Source organism: Tachysurus fulvidraco, chromosome 6 (assembly GCF_022655615.1).
Source record: "Tachysurus fulvidraco isolate hzauxx_2018 chromosome 6, HZAU_PFXX_2.0, whole genome shotgun sequence".
Classification (NCBI taxonomy): Eukaryota; Metazoa; Chordata; class Actinopteri; order Siluriformes; family Bagridae; genus Tachysurus; species Tachysurus fulvidraco.
Window position 1 is genome coordinate 10,623,764 of NC_062523.1, and position 27,647 is coordinate 10,651,410.

Genomic DNA, 27,647 nt, shown 5'->3' on the forward strand with positions numbered 1-27,647 from the left:
ACAGCTACTGACAAAACGTGCTAATGAAATGTAAACGTTCATTAGGAAGCTAAAAATGTCACGATCAGCGATGTTAAGTGAACACGCTTAAAAGGAGTTGTCGTGGTGTATTTTTCAGTACGCCCACATAACACGTCGGGCCAAGTATAATGCGGCTTGTTACCTGAATTGACTTCAGCACCCCAGGTCTATAGTAATATCTATAGTTAGGCACACAGTAGGAAGCTATTATTATTCCAGCATCTCTGCCTCCCAGTTGTCCTCCACATGAGCCGCCTCCTTGTTATAATGAAGTACCATTCACATCTATGTTGACATGGTGATTTTCATTTGGAGCGGACCATCTAGCATCAAGCAAAATCTGCAGCAATCTGGAAGGAATCAGGCTGCGACACTAAAGCAGTTAGTCTCCATGGCCCCGAAGGCTACAGTTTGGGCCTTAATGTTCACTAAACACGGCACAGCGGGGGACGGACCTGCTGGAGCCATACCACATGTCACACGTCAAAGACACAGAACAGGAAAACGTCTAGTACATGCTATATCTATATAAAAATAAGAAAGCTATAACTTTTTTTTGGTCAGCTGGCAAAACAGCTCGATGCAACTTGCCTTCCAAAGAAGTAAGTGAATGACGACTCTAATAATAATTCTTTTTTTTTTTCCCTTTACATTAGCCTCAACATGAAGACACACACACACACACACACTTCCTCTGAGTCATACGAAACCTTCCACAATAATTTATTTTATTCATTTTTATTTACTTTACATACTTGCATCGTGGTTGAAATTTGGAGCTATGCCAATTCTGTTGTTCTTGTAATATGATCACGTTTGCAAGCTTTATTGCCAACTTGTGTACCACCGAACTCATTATATCTGTACTACCACTAATGGGTGGAGGGCAGCACTGACTCACTTAACTATGAAGTTAGAGCTGAAGCAATATTATAACTATTATAACTATTTTATTAAACTTTGTAATATCTTCAAATAATAACACAGTGGCACAGAATTCTCCCATTTGATTGGTCAGAAGGTGTGCAGATTTTTTATAGTTTACCCAGAAGTTATGCAAAACCACAAAACCAAGACCTGTTATTTCTGCCTTGCCATTTTTCAAATCAGAACCATTCTTAATCCTACACGAGTGAATGTTATGCCTAAAAAACAAGCCATGTGCTGGAGATCAGAATGTTTTCTGTGCCCAGAATCTATTTTGAAGGTAAATATATCAGTTGACTTTGTTTTGCACAGACCCAGTAGAAACTGAATATGAATATTCATCGTTTCTGTGTAATCGACTTTAATCAGAACCTGATGAGCTCTTTCTTTGGCACATCCCTCAGTGTCCTCTAGAGCAGTCTGCTGCTCACTGTTTCTGTGTGTTTCTTTAGCGAATCGACAGTCCCATGAGGGTGAACCATTTTGGTGCCCTCAGTGCTGCTGAGGACAGTACTCATTCCTCACATGGAACATTGTGTGCTCTCCTCCCTTATATTAGACCGTGAACAGCTCTCGGAGCTCATTCACCTGATTCGAACTCTTTCTAACAGCGCAAAGCGCTTATTAAATGGATCTCAGCAGACGACTTGTGTATCATTTCCTGCTCGTTCTACTGCACTCGGCTGGTGACTTGCCATAGTTGGCACAGTCACCGCGTGTCCTTGATGGCACTTAAAGTCCCTTGCAGAGCTTTCTCATCAGCCTTCATCAAGCTTTATAGTGCAGGGGGGGAATGGCTTTCCTCGCCTCTCCTTCTGCTTGCACTTTTTTACCTCCCCGTCTTTGTCAATTGCGTTTCTCAGCAGTGTCAGGTGCAGATGCCGAATGACGCTCCCTTTCCCCTTATGTACCAGGGTGCTTTTATTGCGTCAGAATAGAGATGACTAAACCTCTAACACAGAGGAAATCATTTCCTCAAGAACTAGTTACTGTAGGTATTCATCAGCTTGCAAAAGGTTTTCAGCCTCAGATGAACTTTGATGAGAAGTTAATGAGTGGATAAACTCTGAGATTGATTAATGCTTGTGAGGCGTCATTTCCACATCCTGATGAGCTTAAACTGGTTCGGATGCTGAAGAGATGATCGATGAACAATTCGGGATCGCTTTTAATTTTTTTTAACGGCCGTTTGGTTAAGCACCTGTGCCAAAATACAAGGTGCACATTAACAGTTAGGTTCCTAATGTTCTTGTTTTTATGGCCCTGTGAAGAACCCAATCCATTGTGCTTTGCATTCAGCTGCTCCAAGTCATTTCAGCTGCGCACATGCCACATGCCAGTCTTCAATCTGGTTGTACCAATGGGACGAACATCAACAAGGCTATTGCAGCTATTCTCCTGGTAATGTTTTTGCAATTGCCTTCCCAGAATTTGGTGTCTACCCAGGGTGCATGCAGATATAACCATCTTTCATGCAACCGAGATCTCTTTAGTATCTGATTAATAACCCGTTTTATGCATTCTAATCAGCACACTTACAGGAGGTCGTGCTGAGCTGTACTTCTCTGTTTTCTATTGTTATTACGGCAGGAGGTCAAACTAAGCCTGGCTTTGAAATTCAACATTACTTTTAATTTCCATCTTGTTTTTTTTGCTCTCCCATGTTATCTATGTGCAATTTCTGGCAAGACGCTAGACACAGGGAGCCCAGATGGTGTGTGTTTGAGATGTACTCCCATGCAGCGTTACTTCGACTTTTTATGAGAGAATGTTATAGGCTAATCCATACAGAAGCACATTTCTCGTAACAAAAGCGTCCCTGTGTAGAACGACAGCAGGAGGCGAGGTAAGATCTACAGCTATAAATCCTTTCTTATTACTGTTTGGGGTCTGAGGTTGGCTGAACAGACTGCAGTGTTCTCACTGGTTTAATATTTGCAAGCTCTTGTAGTACATGGGCACTGTTTGCATTGTGCGTGAATTTCAGAGCAATTTGGTCTGTTTTTTTTTTTTTTTTTTTTCAGCAGGTAATAATATTCCGTGGTTATCTGCAACATTCCAATAATAAGTCCCATGATTCCTTGTGCGGGAGATGTGCAGGAAAGTGTAACAAACATTATGATAAATAGTAATGCGACATAGAAAATGACAAGCTTCTCCAAAACGATGCCATTATCCCACCATTCTCTTTTTAAAGTCTGGGAGCATGGGGATATAAAATTGTCCAGGACTGTTTTAAGTTATTTTATCGAACAACAGGGAGGGTATTAACAACCTGAAAAGCTTGGAAACATATCAACAGTAAAGTCAGACAGTTTCTGATAAAGAAGTTTGAGAATTGCATTTATTCAAAAGCAGATGTTGAGATTAGCTTCAGCCTTGAGAATCCATCCCATTGAGCTTGGGGGGTGTACAGCATTGCACTCGTATTATCTAATATCCTGTCAATTATACTGAACAGAGTGCAGGATTATACCCTGGTGCCACACTACAGTAGACTTCCTAACCATAAGGCTGTGTCTTGTGTGGTTGACATTTTCTGTCTTCCTAATTGTGCGACAATAGGACAGACGTTTAAGTTCAAATCCTAGCGATGTCGCATCTATTTGTCCAATGCGTCCAAGAGAAAGTAAATGTCATTGCTGTGGAAGGTGTTACTCTCTTCTGTCATCCAGAGTGACGCTAGCCGCTGTGATCTTATATATATATATATATATATATACATGCGGAAGGGGGCTTTCCTTGAGCATGTTATGCTGTCTTGTTAGCTGCAGTTTAAAAAGTCGTGGTGGCTGGATTCAGGTGTTGTGTAGGAAGCATGTCATCACCCTCCCTAAATATTCACCATAGAGCTCGTTAGTGGGTGGGAACTGGGCCCATGACCAATTTTGGTGTGAAAAATCCATTATAGAATGTAATTTCTGTACATAAACATTCAAGCCCAATGCACTGAACATTTCATTAGTTTTGGTCCATTAAATGAAGGGAGAGGAGACAGGGGAAACTAGCAGGTGAAACACCAATGGTCAAAAGGACGGTGTGGGGGAAAACACTTATTTCTGGTATTATTGTTTTTCACAGACTATTGCTTTCTTGCTCAAGCTAGCATGGTCTGGTGCACACCCCCAAATTACAGCACTGCAGTCTGAAGTCTCCACATTTTTTCCAAGGCCCTTTGAAACCGACGCTTGTTATATTCAGACTCTGCTTGACTTGAATAATGTTAATACATGGTTCATTAACCTCAGTGCAGAGGTGAGACCTTTGTTTTTGAGTGTTTTTGTCGTATTTCTCAGTCTGTTTCATTTTAATTCACAATTTTTTTTTCTCAGTTTGTAGCTATAGAGCTGACTCGTGAGTAGGAATTGGCACATGAGCAAACTTGGAGAACATGGGATAAAAATAGAACAAAGGACTATCTAACTTGTAGGACCATCTAGCTTAAAGTACTGTAGTTTCTGTAGATGAACACTGAAGTGTGCCCTATACTGAACATTTTGTATCAATGCTCTGATGCAGCTGACTCAAACCTACTCCACCCTCCACCATCACCATCTCATGTATATGACCTGGTAAAGTAAGGGTATATGTGAAATGTGTACGTGTTTGCCCTCAGCACACATCAAATATTTGCTTTAGCAAATATACGAGTGCTCGTGTAAAAACACTTAAAAGTCAGCAAGTCTAAGGGTGACCCTGTGTCTCTTTCTACTGCTGATCACGATGCTTCACTTCTGCCACGTTAACACTTTTCCAGAGTGAGTGTGGTGTCCCTGGGTCCTTGGCCTCATGGTGGCCCTCATACATTCCAATTACAGCTGGCGATGCCCTGATGCTGGCTGCCGGCCATGACTACACAGTAGCCCACTCTATTACAATTAATGTCCCACTACAGAAAAGCATGACAGCCTCTCCTCACTTGATTCTCCCAAATATATTTCCTGATTATTGCTTTATATTGTTCCTCTGAGATTACTGTGCATACTCTCCTGTTCTATGAGATTTTTTGGAAATTTGTATGGGAGAACTTTCTGTCAAAGGTACGAGTTTGATAATCGAATTCACCTCATGTCCTCTCTGCATCCACCGTTCTTTCCAAAGTTTGGAACGTCATCCTAAAACATCCCACTGGTGTGACCTTAACTACTTGTTCGGCTTGGGTAAGAAATGCTACTTTCTTGCCATTAGTGCACTTGCTAGAAACTTCACTTATTAAATGGCAAAGGGCAAAACTTAATTCAGTCTTTGGCAGCTGTGTTCCTCATCTTTGACTAATGCATGGTCTTAATGGCAGGATGCACTACATTCTTTAACAAAGATGTCTGGGAATAGTCCTGCCTCTTACAAGAAAAGGCACCCTTACGTTCACCTAGTTTGCTAAACGCAACCGCAAGACCAGCTCTTTAATACAGAGTGCTCTTTGGAAAGTACTTCAAGTCGTGGAACCTGGGCATTTAGATGAGTGCATTAAGACAGGTTTATCTATGGTCTAACTTAGTGTTTCTAAATGGGCGTGAACAATAGGAAGATGGTGGTCATTTTCTCAGTGGCTACTGACCGCACTTAATATTGACCAAAACCCAGTGGGCTTTGAAAACCATTAATGATCTCTGGATGCACTCATTATCGGACACTTGTATATTTGACACATGGTCACATGCTAATCATGGGTCATTAGGGTTGGTCCACTAAATGAAGGGAGTGGAGACAGGGGGACTAGTGGTTGAAACGCCAATGGTCAAATGGAGGGTGTGTGGGGAAAATACTTATTTCTAGGATTAATGCTTTGCACAGACTATTGCTTTCTTGCTGAAGCTAATGACATCATTGCAGTCTGACAGCCACACTTTTCATGAAGACTCTGAAACCTGTGCTAGTTATTTTTTAGATTTAATTTACCTTGACATATAGGGGGTCAGTAGTACTGGTGAATCCTCTGCTTTGACCTGTATTTTTGTGTGGGGTTTTGTCTTTCACTGCTTTTTATTGCTTTATTCATTTCTCAACTTGTTTCATTTTGTTTCTGTTTACTTCTCCTTGGCATTCATTTTATTGTAACGCACATCGGCAGCCACTTGTCTTTTTTAATTGTGCTATATAATTGAAGGTGACTTAACTCTGAAGCAGCCCTGTGAAAACTGGAAGCAAAATTATCGATGCAAAGTTGTAATAGGTTCAGTGCAGTAAAGAGAATTGTAGAAAAACCTTAACCCCGAGTCTTGACAGAAAAATGTTTTGCGGTGCAGGTGTCAAAGGGTCGCCCTGGTAGAGATTAACCTAAAGCAGAATTTGAAGTTTGTGTGTTTTTGATTTCGAAATGACCTTATTAATGTGATATCTTTGGCAAACACAGGTTAGCAGATTAGTATCAGATTATGTGTAGAAAGGAAGGAAGGATTTGAGCATGATATGACAGGCTCCAATGTGAACACAGCGTGCGCTTGTGCTCCCCGCAGCGTCAGAGCCGAATCTGAAACTGCGCTCCAGGCTGAAGCAGAAGGTGACGGAGCGACGGAGCAGTCCGCTGCTGCGGAGGAGGGACGGCCCCGTAACTACAGCCAAGAAACGCTCTCTGGACGTGACAGGTGAGTGACTCAATAACAACCCACAAGTAAGAGCTGGTCTTTCAGAGCAGCCTGTTGGAGTGAGTTACCAACAGCAGCTAGTCAACACTGGTCAGACCTTTGTCCATCTACTTTATAAATTTGTTTTATTTATTTAATTACTTCTTTTTAAGAATCAGCTTGTAACAGTGCACCAGGCTCTGGGCCGAGTTCACCCAACAACAGCTCCAACAACATCACTAATGAGAACGGCATCACCAGCTCAATCTCCAACAGCCCAGTGGAGGTACAGCTCACACTGCACATTGCACTTCAGCCTCAGTTCAGACTTTAAATCAGCTGCTTTTATTTATTTATTTTCCCGCCAGAGGCAAAAGCATGACTTTAGTTTCTATATACACACTGTGTGATTGCATACTGTGGTGGTATATTTATTAATTCATCGGAAATTCACTTTGGTTTATTTTTCAGCTTTTCATAGAGGAGCAGTTCGATTAAGGAGCAGTCTTTTTTTTTAATCGACATATTTATACATATGCAGGAATACAGTTTTATAATCTACACTATTTCCTGTTGGTTTAAAATGAGAATGAATACTTTTTTTTTTGTTGCCAGCTTTACTAAATAACTGTGACAGAATGAATATAGACATTATCCAACAGCCATACAACTGTGTTACATAGCTCTAGAGTGCTTACATTATAGTGTGTGTGTGTGTGTGTGTGTGTGTGTGTGTGTGTGTGTGTGTGTGTGTGTGTGTGTGTGTGTGTGTGTGTGTGTGTGTGTGTGTGTGTGTGTGTGTGAGCGAGCGCACATGTTTTTATACAAACCACACAGAGCCACTAGTTATGATCACAGCATTTATTCATGTGTGTGTGTGTCTTGCTCTTTTCCAGCCTTCCCTGGCACATCGTCTTGCCAGCAGAGAGGGTCCTGTTAGCCAGCTGTCTCTGTACACATCCCCCTCCCTCCCAAATATCACTCTGGGCTTGCCAGCCACCGGCTCCACCACTGTAAGTGGCTCCATATCACTTTCACACTCTTTCTCTTTCTCTCACTCTTGCTTACTCTCATCCGCTCACACACACACACACACACACACACACACATACATTTATCACTCTGCCTATCTTTAGCTCAATGCCTTGTCTTTATTGCTTTGTATGCATTCTCTCGTTCCTTTCCATGCTTTCAATCTCTGACGTATTCTCCCCTATTCTCTGACATTGCCTTTGCTCTGGTCGGTCATTAAGATGAAGAGTCCACATAGAAGGCTCCTGTCTGAACGGTCAGTGTGCTGTATGTGGCTTTTCAGCGCCACTACCATTTCAGAAAGGACCCATTGAGACACAATGACTGACCGCTGCTTGCTGACGCACACACCCAGACCCCTCAAAACACAGATCTAACACACACATTGATTTTGAGAGAAACACAGTCTCTGTTGCTTGACTTTTTGAACTTTGATACGTTCCTTTCATTTCTTTGCTTTCACATTTCACACACTGGTTTGCTTTCTTTGCCTTTGTGTCTTGCCGCTGTCTTTCACCAGGTGGCATCTGGTCAGCAGGAGGGTGAGCGGCTGGCGATAGCAGGCCTGCAGCCCGGATTACCCATAACCACTCCGTTCATCACTGGAGCCCACCTTCCCCCATATCTGGCTGCCTCTGCCTTGGAGCGAGAGGGAGGCTCCGCCCACAACCCTCTGCTGCAGCACATGGCCATGCTGGAGCAGTCACAGAATCCCCTGGTTTCAGGTTTATATTACACTTTAAGTTTGGGTATATAGCTGCTTTTATCTGTGTGTATCTATGATGGATTCCATGACAGTTTTACAGCTTTATGCAGCACCAAAACAATCACGACACATGGAGGACTAAAACATTTCCTTAATTCTCTTGGCTAGGGTTAGGATTGGATTTAAAAAATAACATCTGTAATAGCCTACATACAGGTTGCTTAGCTATATCGAGGATTGTATATACTGTAATAAATGTAATGACACATTTTTCAGTATCAGGCTAATTTCATGACAATCAGCAAATAACACGGCGGGTCGGTGCATCATCAAGCTGGATGTCCGTCTTCGCTCTAAGCGCTGCTTTATGAACATTATCCCTTACAAATTGCCATCAATTTGTGCTGATTGGCTCTGAGGAAGCTTTATTTTAATGAAATTAGTCATAGACAATGTTAATTAGCCTCCCACTGAGCTCGGCATGGCGGCAACAGGAAGGTCGATACTTCTGCACAGCCGACAGAGAGAGAGAGATTTCAGTGACATAGTCGACTTTCTGCTCGCACTGACTCGCTTCTGTATCATGAACGTCTGTGCTCCTCCATCTCATCTCATCTGTTCAAGAGATTATTGAAATCAGTGCGCAGGAAGCACACAGCACAGGCACTGCAGAGAGGGTGAACAGTGTTGATTGTGCTTTACCATAGGAAGAGCACCGTTACACAATGCCACTTAGGAGAAGTCAAGTGGAGTCATCTCAGTTTCCCAGCCATACCACGTATATAGTATGTATATTCATACATACTAAGGTCTGTCTGATGCGGATATTTTGCCACCGATACCGAGCAGCACTGCTCTGATTCTGATTCCTCTTCCAGTATTTTCCTCATGTAGTTTTGAGGAAATTGTTCTCACATCTGCCTTGCTCTGCTCATTAGCGATCTAAATCTACAGCCAGATTTCTGCCAAGCAGCTTTGTGACAGTGTCTATTGTTAAACGCTCAATACAAATAAAATGGAATTGAAATTTAATTAACTGACAATGCTGAAATTTCATAGTAGAGAAAAGCACATAATCTGGTGCTGCGAGTAGATCCCTAAGCGTTTGTCTCATCGTTCTGCTCCCGACGCTTCCAGAAGCATCCAAGGGAGCATGATTGCACGTTACAAATACACTGTGTTCACACATGACAAGTAAATCATTGGCAGTAATTACGGCCTCCTATAGCTTTACAATATGTTTAGCTGTTGTTTCAAGAAAACAATTGTTTCCTCTTCTGACATTTAAAGAAATATTGGCGATTTCTTTTTAGCTGGATCTCACTCAGTAAACCGTTTGTTCTGCCATCAGGGGATCATGAGTTTGAATCTTAATGACACAGACCAAAATTATTTGTGTTGTCTGGGAGGGAGGGGCATAGTGTCTTTCAAGTCATATATAGCTGACATAGTGAAACAAGACAACGTTTCTCCAGGCCCATGATGCTACATAGAACAAAGCGAGAGCTACACAGAGCTGAGGACTTTAGTTAGTTAACCCTAGCCACCTAAAGTGCATCTGTGCAACCTGGTGCAAACAGTACAAGACAAAATAGAGTGCAAACAAACACTACAAAGCACAAAAGCAGCACTGACCAGAGTACATACTGTATATTCTACAGTACAACCGGAAAAAATACTGGAATGAGAACTTAATATAATAGCAGCTGTTGTATGAGGTATTGTTTGTTAGCTCTTGTATGTGGAAGAGGGCAAACAGCACTTTTCTCCAAGAGTGTTACGCCGCATGTGATGCGCTTGCAGAGGAGCGCATTTTATCCTACAGTACATCGATCTTCCCGCACGGTAGCTTTCACTGGATTGCTGGCTGATGGGAGGGAACTGGCAGGTGACCAAATTGTGGATGAAATAAGAAAAAACTCTTTAAGAAAATCCATACTTATCTGTTGAGTTCAAGAGCTTACCTAAAAATGTACCTCTCATTCTGTTTTCTTTGGCTCAGGGCTTAGAGATTGTGATGTAGGTCAGCTTACCCAGGAACATTACACCGTACTGCATTGCGTTTCCTGTCAAGTACGAATCAGTGTTCTAAGCCAAGTGAGCTGTATATTTATTGTCAAGCCATTTGTATTTATATACCAATTTTAAAGACAACACCAATGTTTTGCCCCAGCGTTTACAGCTCTACTACTACTCTGCTGGTGCATTATGCAAATCTAAACCTTATAGATTTGCATCTTGCATATCGGTACACCCAAACTGTCGCAAGTAATGGTTAACCCTTTACATCTTTTAGATATTATCAGCATGTATAAAACATTTTGTGTGGTGCAAAACTTTAGGAGTTCCGGTGAAACTTTTACGTCGTATTTTCCATAGACTGCCACATTGTCGCATTAGGATGACAGAATAGATGGGAGAAAGAATGAATGGGTGGATGTGTGGATGGATGAATTAATAGATAAATGGTTAAATGAGAGGATGGATAGATGTATGAGAAGATGAGAGAAAGGATTGGTAGAAGGAGGGATCAATGGATGGATAGATGGTGGGACAGGTGATGAAATGGATGGATGAGAAAATGAGAGGAAGGATTGAAGAAGTTATAACAGGGGGCATAGAAGCCTTTATTATTGCCACATAACCTTACAGCACAGTGGAATTCTTTTCTTCACATACCCCAACTGAGTAGGTTGGCGTCAGAGTGCAGGGGCAGCTATGATACAGCTATGATACAGAAGGGGGATCAATGACAGGATGGATGGAGGGATGGGATGAGATGAGATGAGAATAATCTTTGTGTAGTGACAGAAATGTGTTTGTCTGTGTGTGTCCAGGTCTGAGCAGTCTGCCTTTGCAATCACCCTCCATCCACAAGCTGCGTCCTCACCGGCCATTGGGTCGAACCCAGTCAGCGCCGCTGCCTCAGAACACACAGGCCCTGCAGCAGCTTGTGGTCCAGCAGCAGCACCAGCAGTTCCTGGTCAAACAGAAACAGCACTTCCAGCAGCAGCAACTGCACATCAGCAAGGTGCAGTACACACCCTCCATCTCTCCATCCCTCCCTCTGTTCTCTTACTATCTCTCTTCTTCCCTTCCCTTTCCTTCTTCCTGTTCTGTCACTCCCTGTAATTTCCTTGTCACTATGGCAACCAGGAAGATGCACATCATTTATTTGGTCACACACATCTTTTGGTGCGTGTGTGTGTGTGTGTGTGAGGGTGTGTGCATGTTTGTGTGTCTGCGTGTGTGTGTGTGTGTGAGAGAGAGAGAGAGAGAGGGTGTGTGTGTGTGTGTGAGAGAGAGAGAGAGGGTGTGTGCGTGTGTGTGAGAGAGAGAGGGAGGGTGTGTGCGTGTGTGAGAGAGAGAGAGAGGGTGTGTGTGTGTGTGAGAGAGAGAGGGTGTGTGTGTGTGAGGGTGTGCGTGTGTGAGGGTGTGTGTGAGGATGTGGGTGAGCTGCTCTCTGAATGTAACATCATGTGATGTGTGGGTGTAGAGAATTACTTCAATGAATGATTTCCCTCCATTCTTTCTTTCTCCTTTTTTTCTTTGTCACGCTCTCTCCCTTTAATTCACTCTGTCTATTTCCTTCTCTAATTTCTCTCTCTCTCTCTCTCTCTCTCTCTCTCTCTCTCTCTCTCTCTCTCTCTCTCTCTCTCTCTCTCCCCTCACCATTTATTCTTTTTTTTCTTTGTTATTTACCTTCTCACTCTATTTTTCTTTCTGTGTCTCTCTCTCTCTTTCTGTAACTCTGTTCTCCTTTTCCATTATTCATGTCTTTCTCTTGCTCTCTTTGTCATGCGGTTTTCCCTCCATCTGTTTTCATTTTTCTCTCTTTCTCTTGCTTTCTCTCACTATTTGCCTTTTCCCTGAATTCATCTCTCTGTCCTATCCATCTCTCATCTTTCTGTATCCTTTGCCTGTATCTCTCTCTCTCTCTCTCTCTCTCTCTCTCTCTCTCTCTCTCTCTCTCTCTCTCTCTCTCTCTCTCTCTCTAATTCATGCATTTTAGATAACAGCTGTTGCCACAGCATTAAGTAGACTAAAGTAGAAAAAATAATAGCCCCCTCTTTTCTGTGTTGTGTGTGGATCTTGTATGTCTGTCGCAGTGTTAGATCTGGAGAGGGCTGATGTCATTACCACAGTTTAGCCTCAGGATCTGCACCCACACACACACACACACACACACACTCACACTCACACACACACACACACACACACACAGGCTGGTGTTGAGAGGTGGCTTTTGTAATCAGGCCAAGCTCCCAGGATGAGGAGAAGCCTTGACTAAAAATCGCTCTTTCCCTGGAAGTGGCGTTGTTTGCCGCTCACTCTGCAGACGCTAGAAGAATGTAATACCTCTGTGGCATTTCCCATGTTTACCTGCACAGTTAGGAACTGCTGCAGGAAAGATATGTGCACCACACAAGCATGTGAAGTGCTTAGAGCAAGGAAGACTTTTACTCGCATACAATTGCATTTCTGAATGTGTAACCGCTGTGTGTTTAGTTTGCACTTCACTTTACACATACAAACCATGTGTCCGTGTATGTGTTTATATGTTACTACAGAATTCTAGGTAGCTATGTTTGTTTATGAGCTAGCTGCTCCACGGAAAATCTTTACTACTCATTCTTTCGTTTAATCTGTTCGGCTTTTTTTCTTTTCATTTCCTCTTCTGTCTCTCTACTGTTCTTTCACGTCTTGCGAAGAAGCAGCTTAATCACTGCTTACACAGCCACTCAGCTACGGTGAATTTCCACTGTAAATGAGTAAGAATGTGAAAAGAGCAATGAGAGAGAGGGAGAGAGGGGTGCGGAAAGAAAGAAAATCGAAAAAAGCAAAGTTTGTTTAGAGAACTAAGGACAGGGTTGCGGCATTGCCAAGCACTCTGACGTCAAAGATGTTCCCTTGGCTCAGGGCCACAGTGCTCTGCTGTTGCCAGTGTTGGCTCCAGTTCCCATGTGTGTCCGTGTGTGTGTGTGTGTGATCTTGTCGTGGTGATAGGGAAGGAGGCAGTTTTTCCAGAAAGCAGGCAAATTCAAGGGTGGGGTGTCAGCACCCATAAAAGAACAAAACCTCCTGCATTTCTTTCCTCATATCTCTGTCCTCCCCTCTTCTCCCTCGCTCTGCACTCTGTGTTGTGACATGCTCTTGTTTCGGATTCTCAGCACAGGAGATCCGTGTTTATGGTTTGATCACGTTGCTGGCCCGTGTGTGTGTAAGCCGTTTCTCATGGTGTAGTGTCTGTTAAGCTCCTGTGGTGAAGTTCACCTTTTCGTTCTTCAGTAACAGATCCTGCGCCGCTCCTGGAGCGAGAGCCGTGGACTCTCACAGTCTGCTGACTCGTCAGGCTTCAGCGCCGTTTGTGCTTTTCTGTAGTTAATTCTTCGTAATTGCTTCTCTGTAAATAACGCTGTGGAGCATTAGGGGTGCTGACGAAGCCGGCAGAAACAATACGCTTTATGGAAATCTTCTTCCATCGAGCAAGGAAAAAATAGGTGCGGAAATCCATCCGCAGCCTTCTTTAGATCGGACCCGAGCAAGTCTAATTGGTGGAAGGTGTAGTTTTTTCCCCTCCTTGTCAGACAATTATAGATGTCTGTTAGAACAACTTAATGCTCTCCTCCGGTTGTATTGGTTGGCAGTGAGGTTCAAAGGGTTAAGAGTTCAAACCCCAGCGCTGCCAAGCTTCAATAGTTCGTTGCCTTTATGCAAGACCCTCAGCTTTTAACTGCTCAGATATATCCTGTCTCAACTGGAAGACACTTTGGATTAAAGCGTCAGCCAAATATGTAAATGTAATTGTGTTCAGATGGCCGGTGTCGTCTTGCGGAAAGCATGTGTTCGCCTTAACATTCAGAAATTTCTGGTTATGCAATAGGAGAGATTTAGCACCCTATTTTGCATCTTTTGTGTGACGCTCAATAGGGACAACTCTGCATGGCCGTAATAGATGTGTTTTTGGTTTTTTTTTTCTTCTAGGCTTTAACCAGTATATGCATAAAATAAAAACCACAGAAATGTAGTGAAACAGCAAATTGCATTTTTTCAAATACAGTAAATGCACCGTTACTCCTCAGCCATCTGCTTATCTTCCACTGTGATAACGCAGTTCGTGTTATTGTTACTTTAGCTCTCCGCCACAGTATATTGGAGTTGAAAGTAAATAATGAACATGGGTCCAAAGTGCAGACTTTCTGCAGTAATTTGGAGGTATTCACATTCAAACGGAATCACAGCACTTTTTATATGCAGACGCATGTATTTTTAAGTGACCAGAAGTCACTGGACCGTTGACTGCTGGGCTGTTTCATAGCCATGTATGTTATTCCCTCCTACGTTCTCCTCCAAATAAAGATAAAAGGAATCGAGTTGATTTCATGTGCATAGTGATATGACTGCTGATAAGAGCAGCAAGATGAATATCGATGAATGCTTTAAAACCTATTGGACAGATGGACAATAACATACTTTCGAAAGCAACCAAAAACATTTTTCAAGGCAAAGAACTGGGCACGCATTTCAGTTCCGTAAAGAACAAGCGAAAAGTAAAGATAGCTTCAGTAAAATCCTGGCACATCACCAGAGTAGAAATCCATTGACTGGTGGTGATGTCTAAGACTTCAGACTTCACACAGCCAAAGATATGCAAAGTGCTTTAGTTAATATAGTGTTACGTGTGCCCTAAATATGTATGAGCGTATATTAAATATTCTGACAGAGCCTAGTGATGTCCTCCAAATTGCAGACAGTTTCAAAGCAACAGTTACCAGACCCACTTGACCAGAGTGACTGAAGAGAAGCGAGTAGCTGTACGATGTAGTGCAGTAACAAATACCTTTATAAATACATGTGCTCATTTCATCGCTGAGCCTTTGTTGTTCAGATGACTCAGATGTTCAGACAGCCAGCGGATGTTCATGGGTGCCAGTACAGTACAGAGAACAGTCTGCCGATTTTGAGGGCTGATTGTGCAAGGACTGAAAAAAAAACTTTTCATTCACTCGTTTCATTCATATACGTTTCAATTTTGCAGATTATGGCCACTAAACCAAACGAGCCAGGCAGGCAGCACGAGAGTCACCCGGAGGAGACGGAGGAGGAGCTGAGGGAGCACCAGGCCCTGAACGACCCGGCTGAAGGCCTGCTGCATGGAGTCACCATCAAACAGGAGCCTCCTGATCAGCTGGAGGAAGAGCTGCAGCAGCGAGAAAGACAGGCAGAGCACGAGCTGATCTTCAGACAGGTCAGACACTTGTTAGAGGTCCAGATGGAACCAAAAATATTCGTCTTACCTTTTACTTAAAGCCTAAATGATAGTTTGTGTTTCAGTCATTTGTATTTAAGATGCAAGGGCGTCTGTAAAAATAGCGCAACTTGTGGAAAACAAACGGTTAACAGATTTAACCCCTGCAATGAACCCCGTCTCTGTAACTCACCTCTCTAAAAGGATTGGCCTTTGCCTTTTTTGAGTCCTGCCTCTCTAACCCACGTGGCTGTTTGATTGGCTTTGTCTTTCTCGCTAATGTGTTGAGGGCGGCTGCAGCTATTCTCCGTTGTATGAAGCAATATACAACGTGATTATGCAGGCTACCGGTATGTGAGGAAGAAAGTATTCTTATAACAACAGTTTTATGCACAAAATACAGGGAATGTTGTCCCCACCAATGTCAAATAAATTATGTCCCCACCAATGTCAAATAAATTATGTCCCCACAAATGTCAAAATCAAACTTTCGCCATTGTTAAGATGTACCGAGACATTACTGATTACATTTCGTCTCAGCCCGCTATTGGCATTTGAATGTGTTCTGGGCTGTATATCAGATTTTTGGCTTAGGCTTAAAAATAACTCTGACACCCACACAGTCACGAACGAACCTACAGACGCGCACGCACACACCACCGTGTCTCAGCACGCCCCCGCTCCACTGAGGCCACTAGCTTTAACTGTGTGTTTCAGACAGCAGGAGCGAGCGTATCCATCTCTCCACAGCCCCAACACACACACACACACACACACACACACACACACACACACACACACACACACACACACACACACACACACACACTCATACACAGTGATTTACACAGGCTTTCAGGTTAGTGACAGCAGAGGGAGGTGTTCTGGGTTATGTAGCATCTATATGTCAAAATAGGCTTAGTTTGTTCCGGGTAAATGGGCAAGTCTGGAAACCAGCCAAATGGTAAATGTTTTGGAAAACATTACATATTTTCTTATTAACTAACTAACTAACTAACTAAATATTAGATATTTGCTGCATTAGTGGACCTAATCATAGTTCAGGTTTTTTTCCCCCTGTTCAGATGATAAAATAGTACGGTTAAACCCTCAAGCTGACGGTCAATTCTTTAGGTTATCGAGGCCGAACGCGTTTCTGTAAAAATGTATAAAAGTTTATGAACAGGTCTATAAATGTAAAAGGGCTGTATTGCTTATATTTCACACTTTTCTCCCCACACGTGTTTGGCTTTTTATTTCCTTTGTCGCTGTTGGAACCTTGGAGCAATGTTATGTAAAGATCGCCATCTCCTGGTAGTGTTTGGTGACTACACGTTTGTTCAAGACTTCAGAAATCTAAGTATCGCTGTTTCCTTTCTTCCTCTCCGAGCAGCAGGCTCTCCTTTTGGAACAGCAGAGGATCCATCAACTAAGAAACTACCAGGCATCGATGGAGGCCGCTGGCCTGTCCGTCACTTTACCAGGGCACCGTCCCCTGTCCAGAGCTCAGTCCTCTCCTGCCTCTGCAACGTTCCCGATTGTAGTGCAGGAGCCTCCGTCTAAGCCACGCTTCACCACCGGTCAGTACCATCAGCACTCTCATTCAGAAATATTCCAGTGACAAATTAAAAAATTCATATTTGTGTCATGTTAAACCTCCCTTTTTTCACAGGTACGTTTCATCATCTGTTTCTGACTTGGTTTGCTTTTCACAATCACAATCGATATCACGCTTTTTCTTTGTTTTCACTAGATGAAAAACGCAATAAGATTTAAATTTTATGCTGTCCTTTGGGTGGCATTATTTTAGTAATTGCTGTAAATGTGTTTGAATTATTTTTACAGGGTATTTATTGGCTGCAATTATATAGAGTTATACCAAGTGTAACAAATCAATACAATTGTTCCAGTGATTTGTTTGTACCTGCACATACTAGAACATTGCTCATTCATCTCTCTCTCTCTCTCTCTCTCTCTCTCTCTCTCTCTCTCTCTCTCTCACCATTATTGAGCTTGTCTCACCCTCAAAACTTGCTGAAAGGACAAACATGACTTTACAGGTCCTTACAGATAGTCCTTGTACAAAAAAGATCTGTCCATCCCTTCTGAAAGAAGAGTGTGATTCAGAGAGAGAGAGAGAGAGAGAGAGAGAGAGAGAGAGAGAAAGAAAGAGTCTTCTTTTGTCAATTTAAATCTATTCTGATATTCTAGTTTTCATGATGGATGCATTTGTGTATTTGTAGTTTAACAAATTGTTTACTTGGTTAATTTGCTATTGCATTGGTCTTGGATTTGAAGAAGGTGATGTTGATGATGATGATGGTGTGTGTGTGTGTGTACGCTCACAGGGCTGGTGTATGATACTCTAATGCAGAAGCACCAGTGTATGTGTGGCAACACTAACACCCACCCAGAGCATGCTGGCCGAATCCAGAGTATCTGGTCCAGACTGCAGGAGACCGGACTGCGCAGCAAGTGTGAGGTAGCAAACTTAGGAAAATCATTTTATTTTATTTTTTTTACTTTATTTTTACTTTTAAAATCCCTCTTACTGGTTTATTAACTTAGTAAACTTAGATCGAAATCGTACACGTCAGGAAAGTCATTCATACTTATACCGCAGGCCTTCAGGGTTCAGTTGCTGTCTCAGAGTTTTGCATGTTCTCTGCATGTCTGTGTGGGTTTCCTGCAGGATCCCTGCTTTCCTCCCACCTCTCAGTAACACGTCAGTAATAATATGATTGGATATTCCTCATTGCCCCTAGGTGTGGGGGAGTGAGTGTGTTCTCAGGGTAATCTCCATGTTCAGCCCTGTTACAATATGTTCTATGTAGATGCATAGAAGAATAACGCAATTCTCACACTACAGTACAAAAGCGATGACTCGGGCGATTTTGTGAGTGCAGTGTTTTTTCTTGTCACTAGAGGGTGCTAAAAAGCCACAATTACAGCACAAACACTGGCCAAAGTCTGTCAGTCTATCCTAGTATTCATACTAGTGCCAAGACTGGCCAAGGTGTGACACATAATGACCCCGGTGGTCTGTCTGAGCTGAAGATCTGTTATTGTGTCAAGAGCTCTTCATGTTCCTGCATTAGTGATGCACACCTCACTGACTGTTGTTCTGTCAAACTTAGTCTGTTAACACTCCGCTCTAAGCAACTAGTTGCTAAGCAACATGACAGTTAAATAATAGGCTGTTTTATGGGCAATAATGTGGGTTAAGTGTAAATATATTATTGATTATAGGTTTAAAACCCAGAGCATTCATTCAGTTTTGTGTAAATCGAGGCTTTTGCATCAGATTCAGTCCCTACTTAAGCAATCAGATTTTCGAATCAGAATTATTTTCCTTGTTGTACAGTTTTATAGATGGACTGCAAATCTTTGACGTCTAATCAGCCGATTTTTAGTGCAGTTTATCACAACGTCGGTATTTTATCATCATGTTGTTCAGCCCTGTTCCTGCTGCATGATGGATTTTTTAGGGAACGACCACAGGAAGAATAGTCTCAGGGTTATTTTAATTGCCTCAGATGTTCTAGGATGAGATTTCCTTCCACACTGGAGCTTTAATCATTCAGTCGTGAAAAAGCCTAAAACCCCAAAATGAGCACTGCTGCACAGAGCACTTTTATAGCCCCGAGTCCAACACGGCGAGGCTCAGCGTTAGCGGGGACACCTGCAGCGGTCATTCCTCCTCACTAGCATCATACAGACCACTGACGTGCAGTGACTAAGCCCAAGTTTAATAGCTCTAACTGGATCTAATCTTTCCCACCGCGCTCTTCTCCTCTTCGGTGCTCCATTGCGTCACGACCATTAGAGACGTTGCATAGCTGCCGTCTCTGTTTTCCTACAAACAAACAAATAAACAAGACACAGCAGCATTAGCACATCTCAGTCTCTCTCTCTCTCTCTCTTTCTCCCTCCCTCTCTCATCCTCCCCGTTTGTCTCTTTCTTCGTGGTATGGGAAGTGGGTGTAGTTAGCTCTTCTGTGAGATTGTTTATTGTTCTGGGAGATGGGAACACAGAAATGGGCCTCAATTAAAGGCAGTCACGACTCTAATACCCCCTAATCTACAGCAGGGGGGCCCTTAAAGACAGTGGAGCCATTTCAGGCTGCTGCCAGCCACAGCCAGGCCCCTGAGGGCCCTTTTTAACTGCATGCGCTAGTTAAACCCATGAGCTAACCCACCCTCCGCTGCTGCAGGTGTCACCGTAGCTTACACACACACACACACACACACATATATATATATATATGCAGGTGAGGAGTTTTGGCTCGATCAGACTCCTCAGAGAACCCCTCACGGTCTGGCCGAGTGCCACAGCGCACGTTATTCCAGAGCCGCAGCTTTCCTGCTCCAGCACTTTGTTCTGTTGCACAGCACATCCAGGCTGAAACCTGATGCTTTGTTCTTACACACTGCTGCACACCTCAGCACAGATCCTCAGGAGAAACACGACGCGGTTTTGATATCATTAGAACATACACAGCGTTAATATTTATATTAACTGATATGTTTAATGGACGTTGAAGTGATGTACTATGCAGACCAAACACACACTTCATACAAACACCAAGGTGCTCATTTCACAGTGAGACTTTTCTGGTATAGTTAACTTGTTCATCCTAAATAAAACAATGCACTCATGTGTGTTAAATATACATGAGCTGTAGTCACATGAATAATCACTTCAAATGTTACTTCAAATTGTGGCTTTGTGCACGTACATAAAACATGAAGGTTCACCTGTTTTGAACCCTAATCCATCACAATACACCTCTGACACTTACTCCTCGCTGACATTTCTGTACCTTTCGTAATTTCTCCCTTTTAAAGGTGCAATTTGTAATTTCTGATTTTTCCGGACTGTAAATTTGCTCCCCCCGCCCCTACCCTCGTTATTCACCCCACCCCTTATTTATGTATTCATTTATTTATTTATTAAAAAAAAAAAAAAAACACCACACAGATGGCTTGAAATAGTTTCTTCAAAGTGGAGTGATACATTTAGGGTAAGGTTTTAGTTCCACTTGGAGTTCACCTCACAGGCAGCAGAGGGCTCTGAACTTTACAGGTTGCTGGTTTGAATAAAACTTTTTTGCAAGATACTTAAAACTGATGCCAGCTGTGTGTGCGTTATACCTACAGTGCATCCGGGGCAGGAAGGCCACACTAGAGGAACTGCAGACGGTCCACTCTGAGGCTCATGTGCTGCTCTACGGGACCAACCCACTGAGACAGAAATTAGACAGTAAGGTTGATTTGAACACAAATACACACACACACACACACACACACACACACACACACACACACACACACACACACACACACACACACACCTGTATATATATGCAGTTCCATATACAAATGTCTTGCCAGGGGTGAGAGAAAGGAGGCATTTTATTGACTCATTTTCTCAGTTTGTGTGTAACCAATCAGCATAAACTTCCACCCACCCACACCCTCAATATCTCTCGCACACACACACACAGACACACACACATACACGCACCACTTCCCCACTAATGACACTGCTGCCTCTGTAGAATTGGGCCTGTTTTCTGCTCTTCACACTAGACCCAATTCCTCCCTAAAGCTTGTTTTCCCAAACAGCACCATTTCCCCCTTTTGGCTTTCATCAGAATTGAATGTGCCCCAGAGCTGTCTGTCAAGGTCGCCAGGGAGCCTCACACAGTTTTCCATGACTTCAACCACTGCCATGCTTTTCATTCAGTGATCAAACAACATTCAGCGATTAAACACACCTCCCATGTGGTTTATCATTAGGTCCAGTGCTGCAGTTGATCAACACACACACACACACACACACACACACACACACACACACACACACACACACACACCACTCTCTCTTTCGTTCTTTGCCCTTCTTTCTCTGAGTTGCTCTCTCTTTTTTCTGTTGCTCGCTCTCTCTCTCTCTCTGCCCCCCTTCTTCTCTGCACTGCGTGAGAACGCTATGATGGACAGAGTGTTCTCAGAGCGAGAACTCTACCTGTCAGTCTCGTTTTTCACAGAATCAGACAGACAGTTGGGGGCAACACTCACATTACTAACTTGATGAAATCGGCACTTTGGAAGACCTCAGGGGTCCGAAAAGGTGATCATCACATCTTACTCTCTTTCTCTTCTCCTCTGCAGGCTCTGTGACACCCATGTTTGTGAGGTTGCCCTGTGGGGGCATTGGGGTAAGTCTTTTTTCTCTCTGCTTCTCTCATTCGCGTGTGTAAATAATGGGACTGTTTGTTCTCCAGCGAGCCCCCCCACCCCCGAAACTCTAGCGGCAACAAAAACTGTTGCTGTGCTTTCCGCCGAGCGGGTAATTGTGTCCAGATGTTTTCTATAAACAAGCTGTGTGTGTGTGTGTGTGTGAAGGGGAATGCAATGGAGGGAGGGCTAATCTTTTGTCTTTTGGAATACAGTGTGTTTGCTAGAAAAGGTGTGTGTCTGTGTTGCACTGCTTCATATTGCTTGATATTTCACACATGCGCGCGCGTGTGTTGTGTGTGTGCGTGTTGTGTGCATTTATGCTGTGTGTGTGTGTGGTGTTTGTGCGTGTTGTTTGTGTGCGTGTTGTGTGTGTATGTACGTGTGTTTGTGTGTGAGAGAGTGTGTGTGTGGTGTTTCTGTGTGTGCATGTTGTTTGTGTGGGCATGTTTGTGTGCGTGTTGTGTGTGTACGTGTGTGTGAGAGATCTTTTGAATGAACGGATGGCTGCTTCTTCAGTGCTGAGGGAGCAGAGCTGCGTCTATTCTACAGTCCAGAAACTGTGTATTTTTGATGGCTGTTTCCTTCCGTGTCTAAACGAATAGGCCGGAGTTTATCTAAACTCCATCTGCCACATCTGTAGTGTTTGAGTTACCACACAAAAGCAATTCATCAGCTTCCCCTGGCCTTGGAAAAATGCACAACTCACTCATCATCAAATAATGTTGTGGGTTTAGTATTTATTAACATTTTATTGGTGGTATAATTGTGATAACATGATACTGTGTTTATAAGGTTTTCTGTAAGAACATTTCTGTAAGGAGTCTCCAGTGTCGCTCTCAGCACGGAGGCCTAATGTCTCAGCTGGATTTTTTTTGGGCTGACATTTTTAACTCCCAAGTCAAAATAAAATAAGATGCTGCTGAAAGAACAACACTTTATAGCTGCTATTAGACGCGTGTTAACAGGAAAATAACTTGCTTTGTGAAACAATACACTTTAACTTTAAAAAAAAAAAAAAAATTGCAATAATTGGCAAATTGCAAAGTGGCATATGAAGAATAAAATGACTCTTGCTTTAATTGCAGTTGCTAGAAAATACTTCTTTATTATTGCTTATAATTGCGCACCCCATTGTGTTCAACTCCTTATTCATTTAGCAATTTATAAAATGACATTTTCCAGTATTTTCCTAACAACATTTATAAAAGCACTTTACATAAACATACATTTTGTAGTTGTGTTATAAGCAGAGATGGAACAATACCATTTTTTTCTCCCCTGTGTGTGTGTGTGTGTGTGTGGGGGGGGGGGGGGGGGTTGTGGCCTAATGGTTAGAGAGTCTGACTCGTAATCCTAAGGCTGTGGGTTTGAGTCTCGAGTCTTGAGCAAGGCACCGAACCCCCCAACTGCTCCCCGGGCGCCGCAGCATTAATGGCTGCCCACTGCTCCCGGTGTGTGTTCACGGTGTGTGTGTGTTCACGGTGTGTGTGTGTTCACGGTGTGTGTGTGTTCACGGTGTGTGTGTGTTCAGTGTGTGTGCGTGTTCACTGCTGTGTGTGTGCGCACTTTGGATGTGTCAAATGCAGAGAACGAATTCTGAGTATGGGTCACCATGTCACGTCACTTTCTTTTTTTTTCTTTTTCTTTACCATTATCTATCTATCTATCTATCTATCTATCTATCTATCTATCTATCTATCTATCTATCTATCTATATATCTATCTATCTATCTATCTATGACTCGTTGGCCTAAAAATCAATTACTGATTAAAATAAAACAAGAAAAAGTCATGTTTTTTCAAAAAAAAAAAAAAAAAACCAATCCAGTTGCAGTCTTTTGTTAAGGGCTACGATCTAGCGGTAAACCGATCTAGCATCTACACCGCAGAACTTAACTTGAAAAAAACACTAGTTAGTTTCCTTTCCTCGTTTGTCCTTCCCGGAGCATGTCGTGTATAGTATTTATTAATGAGCTGTGGCTGTGGGATGTGAGTGCTGGAGTAATGAAGGTGTGTATATGATGTGGCTGAGGGGATGTAGGTTAACCCCCATCAGCGCTGTTTGCTGGGTGATGAATAGCAGGCGGTTCTGGCAGGCTGCTGCAGTAGACCCGGTGCAGCTTGGTGAGAAACAGAAGGTCTCTGGACTCTTTTATGGAAATGGAACAAAATTGTTGTCTTCCTGCGTCTCCGCAGCTAGCCTCCGCTCTGAAAATTAGCCTGTCAGAGTCGGGAGAGACTGCCTTTCTTCATTCCAACACCACCACCCCCACATGCTACCCCACCCTACCCCAAATCTCTGTCCATTAAGAGGCTCTTTTACCTTTTTTTTTTTTCCCCACTCACACACACTGTCGCTGCTTGTGTTTATTCAGACATGCACATAATACACATCTCTCTTCTCTCGACTCTGCACTGTCTGTGCGATCTGTCACTTTACACTCGGTGTCTTCTATTTCTATTTTTCACCAAGCGCTTGTTCATGTATCTAATCCTTTTTATTCAGCCACTCTCTTTGCCTTGACCTCACACTCGCATTCTGTTCTCTTACTTGAGTGTTTTTTTTTGTACTGTAAATTCACCACAGGCTTGTAATTCGTGACAGAGTCATTCTTGGCCCGGCTTGAAAGGCTACTCTCTTTTTTTTTTTTTTTAAGTCTTTTTTCTTTACCCTTGAGCGCTCATGCCATTGCAACGAAATTCATACATTGCTAGCGAACATGTATGCACAAAGGGAGCCCCAGGGATTTACCCCGCAACCCTCGGCCTCTCGGTTCACGGTTTGTCCCCTGCTCTGAGATTTCAACCTCCCCGACGTGCACGCCGCACGAGGAGAACATTGTTCTCTCTACACGCTAAACCAACAGCATACACACTAAAATAAGTGTATTCACTCTCTCTGCTTCAGTAGAAGACGTTAACTCTAAATAAGGCAGATGATGTAATGGAAGGTTGTCTTAGATTGCGGTCGGTTGTAACGTTGCTCTGAGGCGAGGACACCTGCTCGAGAGCTGCCTCCAAATGAACATGAACGAGTCCCTGGGTATGTTGGAGGTGCATTTTGTACATGCACGTGTGTGTGTGTGTGTGTGGGGGGGGGGGGGGGTGTCATGGGCCAGGGCCAGGCTGGAGTAATTGCAGGCCATAGGACAGGCGTGTGTTGGAATAATGAGTAGTGACTGATGAATGAGTGTTCTCTGTGTCTACACTTGGATGACACACAACTACACACACACCGTCCTCCTGCCAGTTTTTTTTTCCGCTAATGTTTACCCTGCATGGCACTGAATAAATGCTCCTCTCACCTGCCATGTTCTCTTCTAGCCCACTTTCAGACTCTCAGGAGAAGTGTAGTGTTCTCACACAATTCATACCTGGGACAATTTCCCGTCTGTCCCAATGTTTGTGTTTCAACCTTGCAGCTTATGAGCAGTTATTTAGCAGGAAGCTCACTCTCCCTTTTGTCACACAGTATATGATGTGTCATTTTTCATCTCTCGAATTTAGTCGAAATTACTTTACACAGACTTGGGGATTCACGTATGTATGTAACATGTCGTACAATATTAACCCTTTGTACCTAACGTGTGTAATGTATGTATGTATGTATGTATGTATATGTGTGTGTTTGTGTGTGTGTGTGTGTATATATATATATGTATATATATATATATATGTATATATATATATATGTATATATATATATATATATATATATATATATATATATATATATATATATATATATATATATATACTGTATATACTGTATATAGTTTAGTATATTTATTATATTACAGTGCACGTTTATTACATTATTTTAGGATGAAATAAAAACATTCATTTTAATTATCAGTTTTCTCTTCTAATTTTGTTTTTTAAAAATGATCAATTTGTTAACTAGGTTAAATGATATTGAGTTTGTGAAACCAGTATCATGAATCAAATCTATAAGAATCAAGACCAAGACCAGGCATTCGTACAATAGAAACTGCTGATTTCCTAGATTTCTTATCTTGTAAGCACTCTGTACAGCTGCGATGAGCAGAAAAGCATGTCGGATCTTACAGACAACAGGAATCTGTTTAACCGTAGCCGTGCAGATTTGTCAGCTTGCTTTTGGAGCACTAAAGCTGTCTAGCAGGTGCTGAGGTGACAAAGCTGGTGTTTATTCACTGCAGTGTGTAAGCAAGGCCTGACTTCTAGTACTGTGCGTGAATATTCGTCAGCAGTGTTTACTGTGGCATCAGCCCAAGCAAATATCACACCTCGCTTCTCCGTGCTGTAGCAGCAAATGTGTTTTTTTTTTTGTCCCAGTCTTGGATTGTTTAAGTATCAGTATGCTTTAAAAGGCTTAGTTTAACTCAGGTGTCCTTTAACAAAAGGCTTTATTTTCTTTCAAGCCACTGTACAGTGTTGAAGTTTATGCACACATGATTGTGTTTGATATGTGATATGATATGATACTTTATTGTCAGAACATATCTGAAATTTTATTTCACTTAATCATCACTTACTTGTGCAGGTGGACAGTGACACTATCTGGAACGAGGTACACTCGTCAAGCGCGGCTCGTCTGGCCGTCGGCTCAGTGGTGGAACTGGTGTTTAAAGTGGCGTCCGGAGAACTGAAGGTACAGTAACACCATCCTCATCTTCACAAGTGTCACTGTTTCCCAGTATTTAAACACCTACAATTTTCTAAGCCACATCAGAATGATTAAACACAAACTTCACATACTCCTGACACTGGAATTCTTTTGGAAATCTAGTTTAAAAATGATCCTGTCTCCCAGCCTAAGAAAAAGGGTCTGTAAAGATGTATTACTCGACTGTTTAGAGAACTTACGGCACTTTGTGTTGCTGCATTTCCGCCTGGCTGCAGCGAAACCTCCCGACAGCTTTACCAGCAAAGCCACTGCACATGTGACTCACCTGCTGCACTCGATTGACCCCACATTCATAACATTCATAACCTAAAAAATATTTAGGCCCTAATTCTTAACCTTTATTTTACTCTATATTCTCACCTGGATACTGTAGACGTAGGATCATAAAGACAGCTTAGGATTATGAGCACAGTATTCACTGCTCTTTTAACACTTGGTAGTGTTGACTTGCAGAAGATTAAAGATTCACCATCTCAGTCCAGTGGAAAGTGTTTGTGTTAATTCTGGTGTTAAGCTTACAGTTTCGGACAGTTCTTATATCTTTTTTTTTTTTTTTAAGGTTTGTTCCTTTACTTTGTTCAACGAGGTCGTCTTTTACACGAATATCAACAAGTGTTATGTTTTACTAAAAATCACTGAGTTAAAAAAAAACATTCTAGTCTGTACTGTAAATGATTGTCTTAGCCTTAGATAGACAGAACGTTCAGCCACCATGGTGCAGCACCGCTGTGGCTGGCGCTTCATCCTGTCAGGACCAGGATTCAATTCTAAGCTCATTAAATGCTTTAATACATTTGAATAGAAAATATTTGAAATGTGTTTTAGCTCCATATTTCACACACATACCAACTGGGTCTGCGGCTCACACACATTATATACATTTCACTCCACACTACTACTTCTCGCTCAGCACCTACACACACTTCTACACCACACACATACCTCACCCCCTGCTCACTTCACACTCCAGTACATAAACACAGACTTGCCTTCTTTTTCTGGTTCTTCTTTTTATTATTTATTTTTATTATTTATTTATTTATTTATTTATTTATTTATTTATTTATTTATTTATTTATTTATTTATTTATTTATTTTTCCCTCCTACCACTTCCTGTTCCACTGTTAAATATGAGTCTAACATTAGGAACATCAAGAGTAGTGCAACACTCTTTTAGTGCACTTGTTTTGTAAAAATTATGGATCTCAAACACAAGAAACTACTAAGGAGAAAAT

At 42.4% G+C, this 27,647-nt stretch overlaps 1 protein-coding gene across 5 annotated transcripts in view; it reads left to right on the plus strand.

The window, feature by feature from the left end:
- Positions 1-27,647, plus strand: part of hdac4 (histone deacetylase 4) — a 163,587-nt gene that overhangs the window by 108,679 nt on the left and 27,261 nt on the right. For 4 of the 5 annotated variants that reach the window (XM_027164464.2, XM_047814509.1, XM_047814507.1 and 1 more), the window contains 11 exons: positions 6,405-6,533; positions 6,686-6,798; positions 7,409-7,525; positions 8,065-8,269; positions 11,088-11,281; positions 15,290-15,499; positions 16,893-17,079; positions 17,848-17,981; positions 20,660-20,762; positions 21,674-21,720; positions 26,268-26,375. In XM_027164464.2, coding sequence (XP_027020265.1) covers positions 6,405-6,533; positions 6,686-6,798; positions 7,409-7,525; positions 8,065-8,269; positions 11,088-11,281; positions 15,290-15,499; positions 16,893-17,079; positions 17,848-17,981; positions 20,660-20,762; positions 21,674-21,720; positions 26,268-26,375 — 1,547 coding nt within the window. The remainder of the gene's footprint in view (positions 1-6,404; positions 6,534-6,685; positions 6,799-7,408; positions 7,526-8,064; positions 8,270-11,087; positions 11,282-15,289; positions 15,500-16,892; positions 17,080-17,847; positions 17,982-20,659; positions 20,763-21,673; positions 21,721-26,267; positions 26,376-27,647) is intronic. The other variant, XM_027164465.2, reaches the window with a different exon arrangement.